The sequence below is a fragment of the Bombina bombina genome, chromosome 4, assembly GCF_027579735.1.
Source record: "Bombina bombina isolate aBomBom1 chromosome 4, aBomBom1.pri, whole genome shotgun sequence".
Taxonomy (NCBI): Eukaryota; Metazoa; Chordata; class Amphibia; order Anura; family Bombinatoridae; genus Bombina; species Bombina bombina.
Window position 1 is genome coordinate 991,741,635 of NC_069502.1, and position 19,692 is coordinate 991,761,326.

At 42.2% G+C, this 19,692-nt stretch overlaps 1 protein-coding gene across 1 annotated transcript in view; it reads left to right on the forward strand.

Moving 5' to 3' along the window:
• The first annotated feature begins 6,847 nt into the window (after nt 1–6,847).
• The window catches only part of LOC128658145 (protocadherin Fat 4-like), a 651,406-nt gene continuing 638,561 nt past the window's right edge, over nt 6,848–19,692 (forward strand). The window contains exon 1 of the mRNA XM_053712644.1: nt 6,848–6,917. Within this exon, the coding sequence (XP_053568619.1) occupies nt 6,848–6,917 (70 nt within the window). The remainder of the gene's footprint in view (nt 6,918–19,692) is intronic.

A 19,692-nucleotide genomic window follows, 5' to 3' on the forward strand; every position in this document is an offset into this window, starting at 1 on the left:
TGCATAGCAAGCCATCGGAGGTCCCAGTAGCCATCCTCCACCCACATCTCTGCCCGGACCAGTCAATCTAGATCCGATAGCCATTCCTCCATGGGCTGCTCTCCCAGGTAAAGCACTCGCAAGTCGCACCGGACCCAGTACCTCTCATCATCTGTTGGGAGGACCTTTCCATCACAATCCTTTTCTTGTTGAAGCCTCTCCCTCCATAGTTGCCGGAGGACAATGCTCCTGCAGCTCAGCTGGTTCAGAACCAGGACCGTCCAGCTGGGTCAGTGCCTCCTGTACTCTCCTTAGGTACTCGGCTTCCATAGTTACCAGCTACTGTGGAAGAAGCATATCCCACCGCTGCCACCAATGTGAAGGATACCTCGGCTACCCTGACTGGGTAGCTCCGCCAAACGAGTCCTGCTTCCTCCCTGCCGACTGCAGCTATGTAGCTGGCAAAGAACCACAGCCTGTAGCCACCTCTGATGCCCGACAGCACCAGCACTCTGTGTCCTACCCTGTTGAAGACTCCAGCTACCCCGACTGGGTAGCTCTGCCAGAGGGTCCTTCCTTTGCATGGAACAGGCTGCTATGTAGCCCAGGTAAGTGATTCTAGCAGGAGCCCACCTAAATGACTAGACAGACTAGCATGCAGGTGAAATAAGAACTGCCTTTAGTGGGAAAAACACACATCTTTTATACACACACACATCTTATTAAAACAGGGAGACAATGCCACAGTTTTCCCGCCATTCCCGCCCCTCCAGACTGACCGGCGCCTCCATAGCAACCATAGTCCCACAGAATCCCAGGACACAGTGGTGATGGTTTTGGGGTGATCCCGGGGGAGCGGCAGCACTTCCAGGGTGTCATTTCTCAGTCCCCAGATGCCACAGTCCAAAAAGCGGCGTAATTCGTTATTGGGGACCGGAGATACAGCCCGTTGAAGTTATGGGTGTCCAAAACCCCCGGTTCCCAAAGCAGCAGCAGCACCCCTCCAGTAATTCCCCCACCTCTTGTCCTCCCTAGGGGCTACTAATCCCCAAAAGAGCAGAGCTCTGGGGCATATGGTTGCTGGAGCGACCAGGGGTAAAGTTAGCGGGTGTCCTGCTGTCCTGTGGCTGACCGGGAGTTCCAGGAGCCCGGACAGCCTGAGAGGGGTTAGGCGGGTGTCCGTGGTGAGGTGGCCAACTGGGAGTTCCAGGGGCCCGGCCAGCCTAGGAGGGTTTTCCTGGTCATACATCAGCTTTTCACAAGACAAGCAAACCAAAGCTTCCAGGGATTGTGGTTGCTCTGAGGAGCCCAAAACCACTGAGAAACAACAGGGGTGAGGTTGTAGGGGGGTGGGGGGGGTAGCCTTAGCTGTCTGGTATCCGTGACAAGGGGGAACTCGCAGTTCCCTGGCAATGAGGGAGGTGCCTCAAATTCTGAGTGAACTATATTTGGAAGTTTTCAGTCAGATTGTCAATCTGTGGGGTCTTTTAGAAATATATCTGATGGCTTCTTGATTTAACATCTGTCAGGGTTTCACCCTGCTTTGTTTGATATTTTCTGCTGGCTGCCATTTTACTCATCTCTTTCAGTGAATCTGCTCACTCACCTAGGTGCCCTGTTATGGCCAAACTGGTGAACATCTATCTTTTTGTACTCCTGGATATGCAATAAAAAATTTGAAGATAACTCTATTGGAGTGCTGCTATTCACTTTTTGTTTTCAAACTGGTGAACATCATCAGTGTCGGACAGGTTGCTGTCCCAGAATTATGATGTAATCACTTATTATTTAAAGACCCTCTGTTCAGTATGCTTTTGCCCTTGCATTTGCTCAGACTTCTTTGTGAGTTCCTTTGTTCCAGTTCCTGTGTATTACCTGGTTTGGCTGATGTCCCTTCTGGTTCCTGATACTTGGCTTGTTCCTGATTCTGCTGTTCTCTTTGTTCCTGACTCCAGCTCGTCTGACTACTCACTTTGGCTCCTGACCCAGATCGTCTGACTACCAGCTCTGGTTTTGACTCCTGGTTTGTTGTTTTGCTTTTGGACTCTTTATTATTTTTTTTTATTATTAATAAAGGTGTGATTATTTTTGCATTTCACGTCTCAGTCTGATTCCTGGTACCCTGACATTACGCAAGGGCACTGAATCCTGACGGTTCTAATAATCCACCTTTACCCACCATCATTTCCAGGATGGATAAACAGGATCATCACTTGGATCAGTTTGCACTGGCCCTGCAAACCCTTCTGACTCGCACGGCACATTTGGATCAGAGTGTCCCACGAGTTATGGCTGCTCCTGTTTCCGCTGCTGCACCTAGTCCTACCAGGAGCATGTCTAGCTCTGCACCTCTACCTCAGCGATATGAAGGCAGAGGGTTTTTGAAACAGCTCTTGTTTGGGCTAATTCCTTGTGGGAGATTTATAAACCTGTAATTTCTAATTACCCTGAATTTGTGGCTTCGCTCCTCCTCTGCTGCCAAATGACTCATGTCCATTCAGCAATGTACGAGATATGTTGCTGCATATGTTGCCTCCTGCTCCGTCTGTGCACAGAATAAGACTCCTCAACGTCTTCCTGTGGGTCTTCTCCAGGTCTTTTCCAACCTAATGCTAATGGTGAGCATCCTTGGACACATCTTTCCATAGACTTAATTGTCAAGCTCCCTGTTTCCAATGGCCATACTGGTATCCTAAAATGTCACATTGCATTCCATTGAAGGAGCTGCCCAACGCTCAGGATCTTGCTTCAATTTTTGCCCAAGAAGTCTTTCGTTTACATGGGTTACCCAAGGAATTAGTCTCGGACCGGGGTAGCCAGTTTGTCTTCAGATTTTGGCACTCCTTTTGTACTCAAATGGGATCCAGCTTTCCTTCTCCTCGGCATATTGCCCTCAATCCAATGGGGCTGCAAAATGGTCTAATCAAGCTCTGGAACAGTTCCTTCATTGCTATGTCTCAGATCACCACAATAATTGGTCTGCACTGTTACCTTAGGCAGAGTTTGCTCGTAATAGTGCTATTTATGCTTCCTCCCAGTTATCCCCGTTCTTGAAAACACTGTAATGGTCCCACTCATGGCGAATTATGGGTTTCAACCATCCTTGTTGCCCGATTCATTTATGTCTCATGGTATTCCGGCTTTGGAGGAGCATCTCCGGCAACTCCATTCCACATGGGTGCAGATTCAGGATTGCCTTCATCAGTCTATGCAGCGTCAAAAATTCCAGCTGATCATAGGCGCCTGCCCGCACCTTCCTACCAGGTTGGTCAAAGGGTTTGGCTGTCCTCCCGCAACTTGTACTTTTGTGTGCCTTCCTATAAACTGGCTCCTGTTATGTTGGTCCTTTTTGAATACTCCGACGGGTCAATCCTGTAGCCTACGCTCTTGACCTTCCTCCTGCAATGCGCATCTCCAATGTTTTTCATGTCTCTATATTGAAACCATTGGTTTATAATCAGTTTACCACTGTGTTGCCTCGTCCCCATCCTATCTCTGTTGACAACCATGAAGAATATGAGGTCAGCAGCATTACTGACTCTCATATGTCCAGGGGCCGCGTACAGTATTCGTTCACTGGAGGGGTTACGGTCCGGATAAGTGTTCATGGGTTCCCTCCTCCATGCCTTCCATTCCCGTTTCCATTCCCGTTTCCCCAATATGCCTTTTGTCCTCCCACGGAGGAGGGGTCATTGAGGGGAGGGTATTGTCAGGGTTTCACCCTGCTTTGTTTGCTATTTGCTGCTGGCTGCCATTTTACTCACCTCACTGAATCTGCTTAGTTTAATTATCATGATCAGGCCGGCTGTGACTAGATAGCATGCCCGCGATGAGCTTAGGAGAAATAAAACAGACCCCTCAGTAGAGCCAGGAGTGGTGTTCTGTAAAATTTAATTTTCTGAGTAAAATATCTCTTTAGTCCTTTGCTTTAGAAACTTGGCGCTAAGCTAATGTTATATAATTCTGCATTATGTGCAGAATTAAATAACATTATTTGGTAGGTTTTCTGTCCCTTTAACCATCTGAATCTAACTTTGCTGATATATAGTATTTCAGAGTACCTGTATATTATATGTTTCTGTACAATGCCCAAGAGTGGCTTTATATCAGTCTAGTTTACCTCCATTTAAATGATCTTTTACACATAGGTCCAATAGTTGCCTATTGACAATGTTATGTTGGGTGGGGGGGGGGGGGTGTTACAACAGGCAAATATAGCTATTTCATATAACCAATATAGGGAAAGTAGCTGCTTGTAAACAATTAAATATACTCTAACAGGTAAAAAGGACCTTTGGGGATATATTAATGGGGAGAAAATTTTATAGTACAATGTCCATTTAATAACTGCAGATTCCTATGGATTACACATTGACTAGTAGCTAGCCTCATGAAATACTGTGAGCTCCTGCCTAACTAACTCTATCTATGATCGCCTAACAACCACAGTTAAATATAATTAACCCAATGAGGCCTCCCTCCTCACTGCAATTATTTCTAACACCCAAAGGGCACACCTAAAGACCTGACCAAGAACAACATTCTATAGCACAACATTGGCCACAACACTTCCCCTTTCTAAAAACAAAAATGGACCACCTATTAAGTGGTTCCTTCCTTACTCATTAATTGAGTAGTAACATCTTCAACCTCTTCCAACCCAAATTTCAAAGGTAAAACAATGGGATTTAGGATAGGCACTGTGATTACGTGTTGTCCTTTTCCACTACCTCAGTATTGCATCAAATAGTGTTTAAGAGTGCATATGAGGAGTCTTGAGTATTTTCCCCTCCTCTCTGAGAAGATGGACAAAGAAACTAACTTGCTATTTTTGTTTTCGTTTTTCTTATCCTTGATTTGGAATTTGAAAAAGGCCTATGTTTGGGTTAAAAGTGGCACCCAGTTTATATACACTGTTGATCTCTTTTCCCTTTATCTATATGAATAAGAGTTTTAACTCATATGGGCTCCATTTATGAAGCAGTGAATTCTGCTTCGGAGTCCCATCATTTCAGGCTCCCATGAAATGGAAGTTAAGAAGCAGCGTCATAAGACCGCTGCTCTTTAACCTGTCCGCCACCTTTTAAGTGGCGGATTAAAATCCTCCCAATATGATAGGATGATTGACAGCCCCTGCTAGCGGCCAGTGGGTAGGGGGCAGCATTGCACAAGCATTTTACTAGAAATGCTTGTGCAATGATAAATGCCGACAGCGTATGCTGTCGGCATTTAGCGATGTTGAGCGGACATGATTCGCTATCAACATTTAATAATTTACCCCTAAAATTCAGATTATCTCCATTAATTGATTTTAATAGTGTTTATTAAGAGGTATTTTTTAAAGGGACATTATACACTAGATTTTTCTTTGCATAAATGTTTTGTAGATGATCCATTTATATAGCCCATACAGGTTTTTTTATAGATAGTTTTGCTTAATTTTAAATAACATTGCTCTGATTTTCAGACTCCTAACCAAACCCCAAAGTTTTAGGAGAATACCGACTCCAGCTTGCTTCTGTTTGTGTAAAGGGTCTTTTCATATGCAAAGGAAGGGGTAGGGGAAGTGTCTGCTATTTCCCACTTGCAGTGGGTATTCCAGTAACCTTTTAAACAGAACTAAACTTGAGGTTTCTAAGTAAGTTTTTAAATGGTTTTATACTGGATTTTTATATCAGTATCTGTGCATACTATTCTTTATAGTAGTGTCTATTACATGCAGTTATATGAAAATTGGTGTATACTGTCCCTTTAAGAATACTGAGCACCAGTATGAAACCCATTTTTGTTTTGTTTGTTTAGAGGGAATTAGTTCATTTTTACGGGATTGGTAGCATCAGGTTCTTTTCTGTTTATCTGATTTAAAAAAAACAAAAAAACATCTGTATCCATAGTACCAGCCTCTATAGCTGATTTGGAATTTTCAAAGGGACAGTCAAGTCCAAAAAATTTTTTTCATGATTTAAATAGGGAATGTAATTTTAAGCAACTTTCCAATTTAATTTTATCACCAATTTTGCTTTGTTGTCTTGGTATTCTTAGTTGAAAGCTAATTCTAGGAGGTTCATATGCTAATTTCTTAGACCTTGAAGACTGCCTCTAATCTGAATGCATTTTGCCCATTAGAGGGCATTAGTTCATGTTTTTCATATAGATAACATTGATCTCATGCACGTGAAGTTATCCTGGAGTGAGCACTGATTGGCTAAAATGCAAGGCTGTCAAAATATCTGAAATAAGGGGGCAGTTTGCAGAAGCATAGACACAAGGTAATTATAGAGGTAGAAAGTGAATTTCTATAACAGTGTTGGTTATGCAAAACTGGGGAATGAGTAATAAAGGGATTATCTTTCTTTTTAAACAACTAAAATTCTGGTGTTGACTGTCCCTTTAATAGCAAAAGCTAACTAGAAAAAAATGTAATGTTTTGTAGAATGTAAAACATTTTCTGTGACATATTTCAAAATGGAAGCAGGTGATTTCAGTTCAATTATTTGTTCTCACAGTTAATTATGACACTAGAATCCCTAAATAGTATTATAGACCCATAACATACTAGATCATGGTGTGCATTTTTTTATCTTTCCCTCTATAGTTCTCTTTTCTAATTTGTATGTATACCCGCTCGCTAAATAAGGAATAGCTCAAGGCAAAGGCATGTGTGTGTGTGTGTGTAGCACATGACTAAATAATACTGAATCATTATGTTTACCTTTATAAACCAGTAAAAGTCCAACACTCTTCAATAAGAGATGAAGCTGATATACATGAATCTGTTTCCAGAACATATATATTGTAAAGTACCATGATCTGATGTTACACACTAAGATCTCATGCTCGGAAATATACTCTGCTTGGTTATTCCCAAATGGAGCCTCTTTTTAATGGATTTCCCGTTTTACTTTTTTGTTGTTTTGCTGTACAACTCAACACTCATGGTAAGTCAACATTAGTGAGATCAACAAGTGAAATGCCTTTGTATAAAGTGGGACAGTTAATGACATGTAATTATATAATTACTATTAAATTGTATCTCTTACTATGTAGACAACCATAAATAATTGAAAGGACATTCACAATTTGTCTATATAAGCTTAATATTTAGCAATGTAGCACTGCAATAAAAATGAAAACTAAAAGATCTTCATAAAAAAAAACCATTTTAACTTGTTTTGTATAGAACAAAAGTCTTATTTTAGAGGAGTCCAGTGACAAACCCCCTGAAAATCCTCTTGAATATGTGAAAGTTATCTAATTTGCTAGTGCAATTACCATATGGCATGTTAGAGGGGTATATATGATAATAAATGTATAAAATGATTCTACTCAAAAGTAGAGGATTGATGTATAAATATAATAATAATAATAATAATTGTAATAACAAATCTTTCATAACAAAAATCAGCTACTGAATCTTTTAAAGATTACATTATTTTTGACTCGGTGAAGTCTAACTGATGCACATAGCACATACAGGTGTAAATATTTAAAAAACAACTCAAATCAGGGGATTGCATTAGTCTTAGCAAAACTACTATTTAAAGAATTGTCCTTTTTGATTAAAATAATTTAAACTTGTATTTTTGTCTAACTCAGAAGTGTGTAAATTCTTTATGTGAGAGACCTGGGCAAATGTACCCGTTTGAATAGGCTGACCATATTGCCGCTTTAAGAAGGAACATATATGAAAAATACATATGTGAGGGTTCTTATACAAAACCATTTCTTTAAACAGCCCTGAAAACAGCCCTGACATATGCATTTTTCATATGTGTCCCTTTTTAAAGCGGCAATATGGTCAGCCTACGTTTGAAGGACCTGCTAACACATTTTATAATTATTGACTGAATTTTATAAGGATTAATTTTTAAACCTATTCCCTTTTTTGTACAGGGAAAAATCACAGGGGACTGAGGACAGAATAAAGGGTTCTTGTCTAATCAATACATTATTTTGAATTAATTGAGTTTTGAAACCTGTTCTCAGGCCTCCCCAACAGACCAGGTTTTCAGGATAACCTTGGGTGAGAGCAGGTAAAATAACCATCTTCACTAATCAGCTGATTGTTTCACCTGTGCGCTAGTTCAGATATCCTCAAAATGTGGCCTATTGGGGAGGCCTGGGGAGCATGCAATTTTAATCAACTTTCTAATTTACTCCTATTATCAATTTTTCTTTGTTCTTTTTGTATCTTTATTTGAAATAGCAAGAACGTAAACTTAAAGGGACATTAAGCCCAAAATTTGTCTTTCGTGATTCAGATAGAGAATACAATTTTTAAAAAGTTTCCAATTTACTTCTATTATCAAATTTATTTCATTCTCATGTAGTTCTTTGTTGAAGAGATACCTAGGTAGGTAGCGTGCACATGCCTGAAGCACTACATGACAGGAAATAGTGCTGCCATGTAGTGCTCCTGCTACTGTATAACATTGTTGCAAAACTGCTGCTAAATACTGCTGCAGACACATGCACACTCTTGAGCTTATATTTCTGCTTTTCAAATAAGGATAACAAGAAAATGAAGAAAATATGATAATAAAAGTACTTTAGAAGTTGTTTAAAATTTTATGTTCTATCTAAATCATGAGAAAAAAATATTTTGGTTTAAGAATGTAAGCTTAGGGGCCAGCCCATTTTTGGTTCAGCACCTTGGTAGAGCTTGCTGTTTAAATGTAGCTATCAATCATTAAGCGCTACCCAGGTGCTGAACCAAAAATGGGCAGACTCCTAAGCTTACATTCTTGCCTTTCCAAATAAAAATACCAGGAGAACGAAGAAAAATTGGTAATAGGAATAAATTAGAAAGTTGCTTAAAATTGCTTTATCTATCTGAATCATGAACGTTTTATTTTGACTAGACTATCCCTTTAAATCAAAGATTATCTATAAAAATATAAGCACACTTGTCACCTTGCTTACCTAAGGTTGCAGACCTACCTTCATGTCTGCTGCCTATTAGCTCTATACAGAGTGACCTCTGAAACACCCAGGTATAACTACAGGAGCTCATAGTTCTCTATATTAGAAAAATGGATAATCACGTTTAGTTCAATTTTAACATTATGCTTACACTAAATAAAGTAGTGGTGGTTAATGATAAAAAATAATTGGTTCAAGTGCTTTTTATTTTAATCTCACTGAGTTTTTCTATGTTGAACAGGAATATTTCTCTGAAAATGACTAAATATAGCAAACAAAATCTGGGATCTGTGCACAGTGAGGGTGAATTTACTACTGATATTACAGATCTCAAAAAGTCATGTTAATAGCCTGCTGTTAACTCAAATAGTGTGAAGCTTTATGCAGGATCTGACAGGGTTGTCTGCAAGTTGTTTGTATAATATGACTTAGCCTTAAGACATTATGGACATGTTCCATATCATATGACCAAGGATTGTAACTGCATGTATGATGTTGAACCTGCTCTCTATATACTTTTTATATTTGCAGCTGACTAATACCATATCTCATTATAGCACATCTTCTATATGACAAGCCAGTTATTACTTGTTATGCACAATGTGTGTATATAACAAGTTGAAAATAAAATATATTATAGGTGAATGTAATGAACGTGGTCCCATTTTAAAATCTCACTACACATCATAACCAGGAGAGGCATTTTCCCACAATATTTGCTTTTAGAATAAGTGGCACAATCTTAAACTTAATTACCAAGAATAGACTACAGACAGTTTAAGAGATTTGAGAAGGGTTTTCCAATGATGTTCAAAATCTCAATACTTTTGCATCCTTGTGACTGTACTTCCTATTGCTTTAAATGAGAAAGACAAAATGTTTTTTTATAAGCGGCATCACAATCTGATCTTTTTCTTGTGCAAACCACTTTTAATTACAATAATCTTGGCTTCATTACACCAGCAGTAAGGAAGGCTGTGGGAAGACTGAAAATAAATGATATGCCTCATTGAGATGTACTGGTATCACGGAGATCACCTGCATATTAGAGAGGCACACTACCCTCTTGTCAGGGTTTTTTCCTGCTTTGTTTGCCATGTGCTGCTGGCAGCCATTTTACTCATCTCTCTTGCTGACTCTGGTGCATAGTGTGTGATGCTGCTCATTTCCTGCATGCCCTTTTATGGCCAGACTGGTGTACATCATCCATGTGAGACAGGTTGCAGTCTCAGAATTGTGATGTCATCACTTATTATTTAAAGGGTCTCTGTTCAGTATGCTTTGCCCTTGCTTTGTCTCAGACCTGTTTGTAAATTCCAGTTCCTGTGTATTACCTTGCTGTCTGACGTCCCTCCTGGTTCCTGATCCCTGGCTTTTTCCTGATTCCGGCTTGTCTGACTACTCGCTTTGGCTTCTGACTCGGCTCATCTGACTACCAGCTCTGGTTTTGACTCCTGGCTTGTTATTTGACTTGTGGACTTTTTATTATTTTTTGCTATTAATAAAGGTGTGATTATTTTTGCACTTCTCGTCTCAGTCTGATTCCTGGCACCCTGGCACCTCTTCATTCAAAAGAGCAGAATTCCCTATTTCAATTGACAAGTCATACTACTCTAAATAAACGAGATTTGGGAGTAGATTTACCAATGTCTGTCCGACATGATACGCTGTAGCATATCACGTCTGACAGACATCACTGAATGCCGACCGCATACATAGTCGGCATTTATCATTACACAAGCAGTTCACCAGAACTGCTTGTGCTATGCCGTCTCCTGCAGATTCGCGGCCAATCAGCCGCTAGCTAGCAGGGGGTGTCAATCAGCCCCATCGTATAGGATCTGGTGGATTGAAGACCGCAGCCTCCAAGGCAGCGGACAAGTTATGGAGCAGCGGTATTTAGACCGCTGCTTCATAACTGCTGTTTCCGGCGAACCTGAAGACTCGCGCAGGAACAAGGGCCATCCAGCCCTTGTTAAATCTACCCCCTAGACTCTATAATTACTATCTATTAAAAGCTCCCTGATGGCAAGTAGGACAGGTGAAAACAGTTTGTCACAGTGATCTACTGAACTCTAGGGAATTCCATTATTTCATATGAAGTGCCTCATCCCTCTCTATTTAAAACAAAGCAGGAGTTATGGGCTCTATAACTTTTTCCATTCCACTAAGAATGTGTGGCGGACGATCGCATGAAGAGGACTTTCACATCGGATCAATGAACCTCTGTCTGGACCTCCGCCTTGGACCTTCGCCTGAACCTCCACCTTGGACCTTCGCCTGGACCTCCACCTCCTTGCATCGACCGCTCTGCCTCCGCAGGGATGAAGAAGATGCCGGTACCGCGATGGATGAAGATGGAGCCACTTGGATGAAGATGAAGTCGCTGGGATGAAGATCGTTCAAGCGGGACTTCAGCAACTGTGAGTACCTAAAGAGGGGTTAGTGTTAGGTTTCTTTAAGGTTTTTTTGGGGTGGGTTTTTTTTTAGATTAGGGTTTGGGCATTTCTTAATAGAGCTAAATGCCCTTTTCAAGGGCAAGAAAAAGAGCTGAATGCCCAATGCCCATACAAATGTCCTTTTCAGGGTTTTTTTTATTTTGTAGGTTTGGGGGTGGTTTGTAATGTTAGTGGGTATTTGTATTTTTGTTTAGAAAAAGAGCTGATTTCTTTAGGGCAATGACCTACAAAAGGCCCTTTTAAGGGCTATTGGTAGTTTATTACAGATTAGGTTTCTTTTATTTTGGGGTGTTTTTTTTTTTTAAAATGGGTATTAGAATAGGAATAATTGTTATTATTTTGGATAATTCGTTTGTTATTTTGTGTATTTTTTTTTCGTTTTCGGTAGTTTTTTTGTTTTTTTTAGAATAGCCATTTTTTTTAATGGGCAGCAAAAAAGCATACAAATGCCCTTTTCGGGGCAATGGGTAGATTAGGTTTTACTTTATTTTTATTTTGTGGGGTGGGGGTTTGTATAGGAAAGGCCATTTTATGGGCCCTTGGTAGTTCATTATAGATTAGGTTTTTTTATTTTGGGGTGTTGGTTTTTTTTTTTTTTTTTTTTTCAAAAGAGCTTTATTGAGAAAAGTAAACTTACAGAATACGATTGGTTCATTTGCAATGACAGACATCGTTTTTACCATAAACAGTTCTAATAGTAATAATGTATAACAGCCTAAGAGACTCCATTTGCATGGGGCCCCAATGTACAAGATAGAGGAAAATATCAAATTGCTGTCAGCTGGGTGTCAAACAGGATTAAGATAAATGATTAGCTCTCTACTTCCATTTTCAAAGAATTTTCCAGTAACTAATGACATGTCTTTTACTGTAAAGACATGATGTTTAAGTAACAAATACAAACATGAACAATTCAGGTCTAAAGAAAAAGATATACAGATATGTTAAATATTACCCGGATCGCTGCTCAGCACCACCGTTCCCGCACCCCTAGCCCCCCAGTATATGCACAGTTAGGGGGGTAGGAAGGGACCGAGTATAGGTAAGTAGTAGAATAAAGAGCAAGGGTGAGGAAAAAGGGGGAAAGCTATCAGGAGGGGTGAGGACAGGGGAGAAGGGGAAAGATAGCGGGAGGGGTAAGGAGGGGGGGGGGAGAAAAAAAAAAAAATTAAGACACAGAATATCCACCTCTCCGAGACCACTTTCTAAGATCCATAGATCCCAGATCCATCTTTCATCTCTCTGACTCAGCACCCCCCCCCCATAACAGCAGCATTTCCGTGTATGCATCTAGTGTCGCGGTCTTAACATAATGATATTTCTCCAGGAGGAGAATATTTTGCACATTTTGTCTCCAGTCCGCAAGGGTAGGTATCTGGGGAGATTTCCACCTTTGAGGTATCAGGTTCTTAGCCCCCGACAACATCAACATCAAGAGGCTCTTTTTCAACTTGTTCTCTATTTTGTTAGGGAAATGGAATAGCAGAACCTCCGGAGTTTTTGGAATATCAAAATCGAGCAATTTCTGAATCTCCAGCCAAACAGAGGACCAAAAGTCCAGCAGGAGCGGGCAGTCCCACCAGATATGCAAAATCGTACCAGTGCCACCACACCCCCTCCAGCACTTCTCCGAAACTCTCGGGTAGATTGTCTTAAGTCTAGACGGCGTGAGATACCACCGGCTTAGGAATTTATAATGCGATTCCTGCATACGAGACCGACAATGTCTTAACGGCTCGGAAAATCCGCTGCCATTCGTCTCTAGAAAACTCAGAGCCCAACTCCCTATGCCATGCTCTAGTGTAGTTTGGGAGGGGGCCGTCTCTAGGTTGTAGAAGTAAAGTATAGACGAGGGAGACCAGGTGCCCAACTGCAGTACGTTGAGTACATAGAGATTCAAAGGGGGAGAGGTCTCTCAACATCTGCGACTTGTGTTTGTGAGTGTTGATAAAGTCTCCTATTTGCAGGTAGGTAAACCATGTCAGAGAAAGGTCTGGGGAGTCCAGCAATATTTCGTCTTTTGTTTTTAGTCGCCCCGTACGGACAAAACTGGTCACCCGATTTACAAAGGGGGTACTCCGCTCTAGAGGTGCTCTGTGTTGTAAAGGCAAATCTGGGTTGCCAAGGATAGGCGTCAGAGGTGAGATTGGGGTAGAGATATGGGAGTCAGTTCGTAGTGTGGTATCCCAGGTCGCAAAGAGCTCCTCTAAGAGGGGAAATCCCACAGTTTGTGAGGGTCTATGTTTACTATTTATCCACAGTAGGGGCATCAGGTCATTGACCTGAAGAATCTCTTTGTCTGTGGAAATCCAATCTTTTTGTGGGTTTCCCTGACACCACTCAACTACTCTCTGTAAAATTATGGCTTTTCTGTAAAGCCTTATGTCTGGGAGGGCTAAGCCGCCCTCCTCTCTTGTCTTCTACATCGTCTGCCTACTAATCCTCGGTCTAGTCCCCTGCCAGATGTATTCCTCGATTGAATTTTGGAACTGTAGGAGGAAGGCGTGTGGGAGCGGAATGGGCAATGTCTGGAACAGATAAAGCAGTCTAGGAAGAACGTTCATCTTCACAACTCCAATCCGTCCCAGCCATGAGATGTTTTTATGTTTCCACACCGAAAGGTCGGCTACGACCTCCCGTCGGAGTGTTGCATAGTTTGACTCAAATAGATCCTGAGTGGAAACAGCGAGAGAAACACCCAGGTACTTCAAGTGCTTATCTTTTATCTGAAATGGGCTGTGGTCACGTAGCCAGCTTTTAACAGATTTTCTAGGTTAATCCCCAGCACCTCTGACTTGGTGGCATTAAGTAGGAAGCCAGACACCTCGCCATATCTAGCAAACTCCCGCAAGAGGGCGGGGACAGACACCCTCAGGTCACTCAGAGTGAAAAGCAGGTCATCTGCATACATACTTATTTTATATTCTCGGTCGCCTATTGAGTATCCCGCTATTCTGCAGTTATCACGAATGTTGCACGCCAATGCTTCAACCGAGATGGCGAACAGCAGGGGAGACAGGGGGCACCCCTGTCTGGTCCCATTGGTAATAACAAATGGATCGGACAAAAGGCCATTGACCCTAACCCTTGCAGTGGGCTCAGAATAGAGGCAGAAGACCAAGTCTATGAACCGGTTTCCAAAGCCCACCCTCCTCAGGGTGTCTCTAAGGAACTGCCAGCTCACCCTGTCGAAAGCTTTTTCTGCATCTGTCGACAACAGGGCGAGCGGCAGCCCCTCTTTGGCAGAATCTGAGATCAGCTGCATCACCTTAAGGGTTTTGTCCCTGGCCTCTCGACCCGGGACAAACCCCACCTGATCAAGGGCGATCAGACCAGGAAGGAACCTATTGACTCTGTTTGACAACACCTTTGCCAAAATCTTGACATCAGCGTTTAGCAGAGAAATCGGCCTGTAGCTTTGCGGTCTGTCAGGTGGCTTACCCGGCTTCGGGATCACCGTTATATATGCCGCTAGCATAGAAGGAGGCAGGGCCTTTCCATCAGATAGAGAGTTAAACATGGATTGCAGGTGTGGTAACAATATAGGCAGAAAGGTTTTATAATATTTCGAGCCTAGCCCATCCGGGCTGGGGCATTTCCCACTAGGGAGACTTTTTAGAGCATCCTGTATCTCCTCCCTAGTCAGGGAAGAGTCAAGAAAATCAGCTGCCTCTGAGTCCAGCATTGTCAGCTTTGTATCCTTAAGGTACTCTTGGACCAGGAGGGTCTGGGAAGGATCTGTAGTCCCACAAGACTCCACTGTAGATTTTAGATTGTAAAGACCGCTGTAATAAAGCCGGAAAATTTCTGCTATGCCAGGACTATCCCTGTGAATCTTGTCCGTGTGATCCCTCATGGAATGGACATACGCTTTGAGCTGGGATCTCTTAAGTGTTCTCGCTAAGAGTTTCCCGGCCTTGTCTCCACCTTCATAGTACCTCTGATTTAGCCAGGTCGCAATTTTATGATTCTCCTCCTGGAGGAGCTGGTTAAAATCTTTTCTGGCCTGGGTCAGTTCAATCTCCCTATCTCTGTTTAAGGGGTCCTTTCTATGCAACTCCTCTAGTGACTTAATGTCCAAGAGCAGTTGGTTGTACTTGTCTCTCTTCTGTCTCTGCAGACGGGCTTTATGTTTAATGAGGTGACCTCTTATAACACTCTTATGAGCCTCCCAAACTGTTGTAAAGGGCAGTTCATCCGTCATGTTAAGTTCAAAGTATTCCAACATACGGGTCGAGATATCCGAAACAATGTCAGGGACACTCAAGAGAGCATCGTCCAGTCTCCAGGTAACTAAAGTAGGGGGCGTATCAGGCCACATCATCTGGAATGTGACCGGAGCGTGGTCTGACCACGTGATTGGAGCTATCTCACTACTCTGCACATACTCAATGCCTTGAGAGTCTACAAAGAAATAGTCAATGCGTGAGTACTTCTTGTGCGGGCTAGAGTAAAAGGTAAATTTTGTTTCAGTAGGGTGTAGAGTGCGCCAGATATCATGTAATAAGTGGTGTCTAAGTGTCGCGTTTATATGTTTAAGTACATGGTGTGGTACACTTGAGATGCCATTAGAAGTGTCTTGTTTGGGGATAAGAGGTACATTAAAGTCCCCTCCCATGATGAGAACCCCCTTGGCATGATCAAGCAGTCTACCCGAGAGAGTCTTAAGAAAAATATGCTGGGCAACATTCGGGGCATAGACATTGACCATTGTTACCTGAACGCCATGGAGTGAGCCTACTAGCATAAGGAATCGGCCTTCCCTATCCCGATGAGTCTCATGTATTTGAAATGGGACTGGCGAATCAGGATACCCACTCCGTTCTGCTTGCGGGGGCCAGAGGAAAAAAGAGCTATTGGATATCTATGATTATGCCATTTCGGCTCTCTCTGCTTAGCAAAGTGGGACTCTTGTATAAAAATCACATCGCCACCCATTCTATGTAACTCTCTCATGACTATTGAACGTTTGCCCGGGCTATTTAAGCCCTTCACGTTTATTGTCAAAAATCTCAAAGGGTGAACCTGTGGGTTCCGGCGTCTAGTGTCCATATTTTTTCCTCTTTCTTTTCTTAAAAAAAAAATAAAAATAGAAAAAAATAAAAAAAATAAAAATAAAAGGGGAGCAGGGAACAGAGAAGAGGGGTAGAGAAAAGGGAAGACACGGAAGGAAGGGCCCAGATCTGGTCAGGGAAGTGATGTATTTAGAATATGTGAATGTATATACTGACTTTCCAGATCTCAGGCCCTAATGGGGTAGTTGTTAAATAAGATACGTTTAGTGAAAAATCTGCTATAGCAGCTGTAACAGCGAATCCGGGTCTCGTCAAGACCAACTAACTTCTGTAAAGGCTTTTCTAGGGGAAATATGCCGGCGGTTAGCCTATTGATATATAATGAAACGTACATAACCTAATGCAAAGTGACTCAACATTCATATAACATCAAACAAATAAGTACATGTAACAGGGAAGTTGAGGGATAACAGAAGGAACCAACATTTTAGGACCAAGGGGGTAGTATGTGCGCCAAGGTCGGACAGGCGCCAAGAAGCACTGCGTCATCCATCCCTAATGCACATAGACCATATACACAGCAACACTGCAGGAAACATCCAAGCATGGTATATAACAGTAACAGATGAACCCAAGCTAGTCTCAGGAATTATTAATTTGACAAGTAAATGTAATTTCTGACAGGATGCTTTGATCAGTTCAATATGTGGGACATTAATGTGCTAGATACTTGTAAAATACAGTTCAGTCCAGAAAAAGTCTCATTACCTCAGGCAGAGTCTCCGGCCTCGGCACACATAGCTGAAAAGACAGGTGTATTTTCTTACCTCTCCCGTCAGGACAAACAGGAGGCTCCCGCGGAATCCAGTGGAGGGCCGTCCACACTGATCGGTTGCGGCACAGCAATACCCAGTGTGGAGCAGAACCTGTCCAAGTCCGCGAAGGAGCGGAAAACTGCTGACTTATCACCATTAGAAGCCACTAAACAAGTGGGGAATCCCCATCTGTAGGGAATCTTGTGTTCCTGCAGAGCAGATGTTAAAAAGCGGAGATCCCTACGCTTCTGTAGGGTAGCAGGGCATAGATCCGAGAAGATTTGTAGGGTGATCCCTGCATGCTGGACTGGGTGCTTGTTCCTGCTGCACCGAAGGATCTCCTCCTTATCCTTATAATTCAACATTCTGAGGACGACATCTCTTGGGGGAGCCTTCGACGATGGTTTAGGGCGTAACGCCCTATGTGCCCTTTCTATAATGACCTCATCTGCTAGCGGAGTACCTTTCAATGTTCTGAAGAGGTCCTGTAGATAACCATTCAAGGCGGTAGGGTTGATAGTTTCCGGAATCCCTCTCACTCGTAGATTGTTCCGCCTACTGCGGTTATCCAAGTCCTCCACTCGCTCTAATAAACTCTGGATAAGATTGGTGTTTTGTTGTGTCTGGGAATTGGTTTCTTTTAATTGCTGCTGTAATGTAGTTTGTGAGTCCTCCACAGCCACTACTCTCTGCGAGAGCTCAGATAGCTCTTTCTTCAATTCACTGAATAAGTTCTTAATGTCTGCAGCAATACTTTTAATGTTCTCTTTTGATGAAAGGGATTTGAGGTCCTCTTTAGTAACATACTGTGATAGGTCAGGGGACTTACATATGGGATCTTCCTCCCTGGGGGGTACCTGTGTCTGGTTGTCCTCACCAGTTAGCGCCTCTGCGGACTTAATATAATAGTTCATATTCCTGGTCTTGGCGCCTTTATCAGTGCCCACTTGCTTTTTCTGGGCCATTGTAATGCTCTCTAGAAGATTCACCGCACGCGAGGGGTAACCAGTACACAAATGCAGGACCTATATAACCCTCCCAGAGGGAGGGCACCAATATCAGGAAATGGCTTCAGTGAGCTATTAATTTGTTGGATAAAAAAGAATATGAAAGTCTCTTTCCCTCCTGGGGACACTAGGCACTTTAAGCTGTGTGTCACAGCATTATAACTTGGGTACTGTTCAAGATGCACCTTTAGGGATATGCAGCTCTGTTTTCAAACTGCGTCACAGTTCACAGGGCTCAAATAACAGCCTCTCCATGTAGTCCCACTATAGAAGGCCTGAATTATATGAGCAAGTCGTTTAGGCCACTGTATAAACTTAAGTGTCCCCCAGAGTGATTCTCTCCCTTTGCAATGCGCCCCAGATATTAATTGTTATGTTTTTTTTTTTTTTCCTATATGGGCCTCGTTATGGCATCCGCCCACCTCCACCTCAGCTTACCGGCTCTATGAGGGCCCAGCTGAACCGGGTATCCTGACAGTCAGCTCCGATGGGCACTCAGCTCAGCAGGACACCGCGCTGTTTGTAGGTTCTTGGGGGTCTATTGCATGTCGGGCCAAGCAGATCAGGTAATGATTCCGGTCAGTGAGACTCCCGCTCTCCTCCCTGTACACGGCCGCAATAATCACTCACAAGTCTGGCGCTGATCTAGAGCCGTTGTTTGTCGCGCTTCTGTGTCAAAGCTCTACCTGGTTATGCCTTGTGATTAAGGTCCCTCTGCTTGGTAAGGTCGGGTACTGTCCGCATATGTTCTGTCCTCCCGACTCCCGATGTCTGTATCAGGGCCGCGGTTCAGGGCTCAGTGCCAAGATTCTTAAAGGCACATACTGGATGTTGATATATATTGTTTTTGGGGCTAATAAAAGCGTCCTGCAGTCCCCTTGGTTCCCAGGCTCATTTATAAGTCTGCATAGATGTACTTTATGGGCTTTGGAGGCATTTGGCTAACCTTCAGCTCAGGAGCACTACACACACACGGCCATTCTCCTGCACAGCCAGGCTCCGCCCCCCGGGGTGTTGTTTTTTTTTTTAAACAGGGTATTAGAATAGGAATAATTTTTATTGTTTTGGATAATTTCGTTTGTTATTTTTTGTAATGGTAGGTTTTTTTTATGTAATTTTAGTGTTTTTTGTAATGGTTGGTTTTTTTTTTATTTTTGTAATGGTTTTATTTTTGTTTCACAGGTAAGTTTGTATTTATTTTAACTAGGTACACTAGCTAGTAAATAGTTATTAACTATTTACTAACTACCTAGTTAAAATAAATACAAACTTACCTGTGAAACAAAAATAAAACCTAAGCTAACTACAATATAACTATTAGTTATATTGTAGCTAGCTTAGGTTTTATTTCAGAGGTATGTATTTAGTTTTAAATAGGTATTATTTAGTTAATAATGGTAACTTTAATTTAGCTCTATTTTAATTATGTTAAGGTTAGGGGATGTTAGGGTTAGAGTTACGGTTAAGTTTAAGGGTTAATATAGTTAAATTTAGG